The following is a 4,071-nucleotide window of genomic DNA, read 5'->3' as shown; positions in this document are numbered from 1 at the left end:
ATAAAATTCCTATCAGTATTATAGTGATTAGTTATACATTTTGTGGACAATTGTAGAAGCGCAACTTACGTTTACTGCCCTGGTTATACTCGACGGTGCTGTAAGGGTTAACAGGTCCCCTTTCGGATCGCCGTTTCTGGTGTGCCTATGTTAACAAAGTTGCTAACCATTATTCAGCCGTCAATATAAACAATTTAGTAACAGTTTGTACTTACCAACAATGAAATAGGAATTTAGAACTAGGTTTTAATTATTTTCCGAATAGGATTCGGCTACAGAGCTAACCTATCGCTACAAAAGTAAGGGCGAGCTTTATAATAGTTAATTCACAAATTCAGCATAAACTTTACCTTTACCAATAGCTTCTAAGTAATTCATAGGTTTTAGCAAACAAATTCAAGAGAAATATAACGCTTTTCAATAATTTCACTAAATTATTTCTAGCAACCTAGTAAACACATGTCGTAGTTGCACTCTCGTTTTATAATATCTCCTCGCTTCATCGTCCTATCTATTGTCATCTCCGTATAGTATATACGTATTTACCAACAACAACAGTCAAGGTGTCGTGTTGCTCAGAAGGTGCGCGCAGACGGTACTGTGTGCAACAACCTCCTCCGGGTTAGCCACTTCCTCCGGCTTACTGATCTTCGCGCCGTACATCCAACACGGCCAGGTTGATTGTAGGTCGTTCGTATACACCATTCGATGTTCGTACGGTTGCAGACCGTACCTGGGAGTCCTTACCGGTGCATGTAGCAATCACCTTGCCCTTGGGCCAGCAATTTCTTGGTAAACGCCGGTCGACGATGATAACTATGTCCCCAACGGTGATTGGCTTCGAGTGGCTAAACCATTTCGTCCGTTTAGTGATATCTGGCAGATAATCCATAATCCACCTTTTCCAAAAGATGTTGGCAATGACCTGTGAAGCACAGAAGTTCTTGCGTAAAGCTGCTCCATCAAACTTCACCAACGTCGTCAACGGTTTGGTACCGTTTGAAGCTCCTAATAAAAAATGATTGGGCGTAAGAGCTTCAGCGGACTCATCATCCACTGGGACGTGGGTTAACGGTCGGGAATTAATTGTATTCTCGACTTCCGTCAGTAGATTGCGTAGAATCTCATTGGTCAATCTTTGGGCTGGACATATTGCTAGTAGGTTGTTCTTAACAGTTCGCACCAACCTCTCCCAGCTGCCTCCCATGTGTGGTGCAGTGGGGGGATTGAAGTGCCACGTGGTCTCAGTGGTGACGAACTCGTTCATAATACCTTCGTGATCTATGGCTTCAAATATTTCATTCAGGGTCCGGTTTGCTCCCACAAAATTTGTCCCTCTGTCGCTGTAAAAGGCTTGAGGAATACCGCTTCGAGACATAAAGTTCCTGATGGCCATGATACAGGAGTCAGTGGTAAGGGAGTTCACTACTTCGATATGTATGGCGCGTATTGTTAAACAGGTAGCGATCATGCCCCATCTTTTTTCTCGTCGTCTTCCTGTCATGACCTCGATAGGGCCAAAATAATCTATGCCAGTGAAGGTGAATGGTCTCGAATAGGCAGCCAGTCGGGCCTTTGGCAAGTCAGCCATAATCGATGGTCGAGGAGTGGAACTATCGTTTTTACACTTCTGGCAGGATTTTCTGACAGTAAAGTAGGCGGATCTTACTCGAGGAATCCGGTATTTTTGCCGTAACTCATTGACCACGGTTTCGTGGTTCATGTGGTGGAATTTATGGTGATAGTCGGTGATTATCAGGCGTGTGGCATGGTGATGGCGAGGCATAATGATGGGATTCTTGGCGTCCTCTGTAGCATATTCGCAAGAAGAGATCCGCCCACGCATTCTTAGCAGTCCACCAGCGTCCAACCATGGTGTCAGATTATGAAGTACACTGCTTTTAGGCAAGCTCACGGTTTGCTGATCGTGCTTGCGTAAAATCGCAATTTCATCCGGGAAGGCGTCTTGCTGGGCTTGTCGTATTAGATAATGTTCTGCAGTCCGGAGTTCGTCCCTCGTGAGCGGTCCAGTAACTTTAGACTGCCGACGACGACGATGCTGACAATTTTGGGAGAAACGGTGAACATAGACTACGACACGATGTAGTCGTTTCCAGGTAGAAAAACGTTCAACGTTCACCACTGGATCAAGAGTTGTGTAGTGCACGTGTAGACTTGGTCGCAATTCCTCTTCAGTTTCTCCATCACACTCAAACGTTGACCGCATCCATTGATCATCATGTGTCCAAAGAAATTCAGGACCTTGGAACCATCTGCTGGAAGCCGACAAGTCAGGAGCAGTCTTCCATTTTGTACCCATATCTGTGACGTTCTCCTTCGATTGAACCCAATGCCACTCTTCGGTAGTGGTTAGCTCCGATATTTCGCTTATACGGAAACCTACGAACTGGGAGTATCGTCGATGATCGGCATTGATCCAACACATCACGTTTCGACTGTCCGTCCAGTAGAAATGTCGGTTGATGGAGATTGTCAAACTATTTGTAATCGTCTTAGCCAGTCTTGCACCTATTAGAGCAGCCTGCAACTCCAGCCTAGGAATTGACACAAGCTTCAGGGATGCAACTCTAGTTTTCGCTGCAATTAATGAACACTCGACTACGTTTCCTTGGGAAAATCTGATATAGACGGCAGCAGCCATCGCGTTGTCGCTAGCATCTACAAACGTATGCATTTGGACGTCCAGGTCGCGACTCAGACAAGTCCGTGTTCTGAAGCATCGAGGTATGTCAACTGTTTCAACCATTGGCAAGGCATCCAACCATGAACGCCACCGCTCGTGCAGCTCACTATTAACCTTTTCGTCCCATCCTATCTTGGATCTCCAGATATCATGAAGGATGATCTTCAAATAGATTAGAAAATGGGATATGAGTCCCAAAGGGTCGAAAATAGACATCAGAACTCGTAGAATTTGCCTTTTCGTCGGAGTCAATTTACCACTCAACAGTCCTGGTGGGAATCGGTGCCATCCTATTTTGAAAGTAAACGAGTCCGTGGATGTCCGCCACCACATACCAAGATCTTCTCAGTTGCCAGCTCGTTGTTCAAATCCATGTCTTTGTCCGCTGTGCTGTTCTCATTGAGCGCCGTCATGACTCGTTTGGAATTACTCAGCCAATTTCGAATTTCAAAACCTCCGGCAGCATGTATTAGCTTCACGTCTTTTGCCAAAGTGATGGCCTCGTCATCGGTTTCGACGCTGTCCAGCATATCGTCTACATAATGCTTTTTGTGGATTGTTTCGACTGCTGCCGGATATTTATCAGTGAAGCGATCTGCGTTTATGTTCATGATATACTGCGCACAACTCGGTGAGCAGCATGCCCCGAATGTCATTACGCAGAGAACGTAAACGGACAGTTCTCCGTCCTCATCCGGCCAAAAGATCCGCTGACACTGCTGGTCCACTCGTCGCATGTTCACCTGGTGGAACATCTCCTTTATATCGCTGGTAAGTCCCACTCGAAACTGTCGAAACTGGATGTGTATGCTGAACAAAGAACTCAGTTGGTCGGGTCCCTTAACAAGTACTGAGTTGAGAGAAACGCCGAACGCCTTCGCCGCTGCATCCCACACAAGCCTTGTTTTCCCAGGTTTATTGGGGTTTGTTACCGGAAACATGGGTAAATACCACACCCGTGGGAAGGACATTCCGAGTTCTTCTGGAGAAAGCTTGCGCAGATAACCCTTTTCCAAATAACTTGCAATTTGTTGGTTTAGGGCTTCAGACAGCTGTTGATCCTGCTGTAGACGCTTCTGAAGACAGTAGTATCGACGCAAAGCCATTTCGCGATTGTTTGGCAAACGTACATCGTCGAATTTCCATAAGAGGCCTGTCTCATACCTTCCATTCTCAAATTTGGTACGGGACTGAAGTAGAACAATAGCACGTTCATCTTCCTTTGAGAGAATGGTCTTTTCTTTTGAAATGCCAATGCTTTCGAGATCGAAAAACTCCTTTACAGCGTCGTGCAAGCTTTGATCCGTCTGAGGGCCATCCCCGCATACGTGGAAGGTGTAATGTACCGTAAACCGGGGTCAAATTGA

At 45.8% G+C, this 4,071-nt stretch overlaps 1 protein-coding gene across 1 annotated transcript; it reads right to left on the bottom strand.

Moving 5' to 3' along the window:
• Positions 1-640: 640 nt before the first annotated feature.
• On the bottom strand, positions 641-3,810 carry LOC134290763 (uncharacterized). Its single transcript, XM_062857959.1, has 2 exons — positions 3,040-3,810; positions 641-2,059 (listed from the first exon to the last, which is right to left on the bottom strand). The coding sequence occupies exons 1-2, from the start codon at positions 3,808-3,810 to the stop codon at positions 641-643; spliced, it is 2,190 nt and encodes a 729-aa protein (XP_062713943.1).
• Between the last annotated feature and the right edge of the window lie 261 nt (positions 3,811-4,071).

Source organism: Aedes albopictus, chromosome 3 (assembly GCF_035046485.1).
Source record: "Aedes albopictus strain Foshan chromosome 3, AalbF5, whole genome shotgun sequence".
Classification (NCBI taxonomy): Eukaryota; Metazoa; Arthropoda; class Insecta; order Diptera; family Culicidae; genus Aedes; species Aedes albopictus.
Note: the sequence above shows the minus strand (reverse complement) of the source record. Positions and strands in the feature narration are given on the sequence as shown.

Bases quoted from the DNA above. Each gene is read 5' to 3' on its own strand.
- LOC134290763 (XM_062857959.1), bottom strand. From the start codon at position 3,810: ATGGCTTTGCGTCGATACTACTGTCTTCAGAAGCGTCTACAGCAGGAT. The intron at 2,060-3,039 runs GTATGTGGTGGC...CAAAATTGTCAG, and splicing joins TGGCAACTGAGAAGATCTTG to CATCGTCGTCGTCGGCAGTC.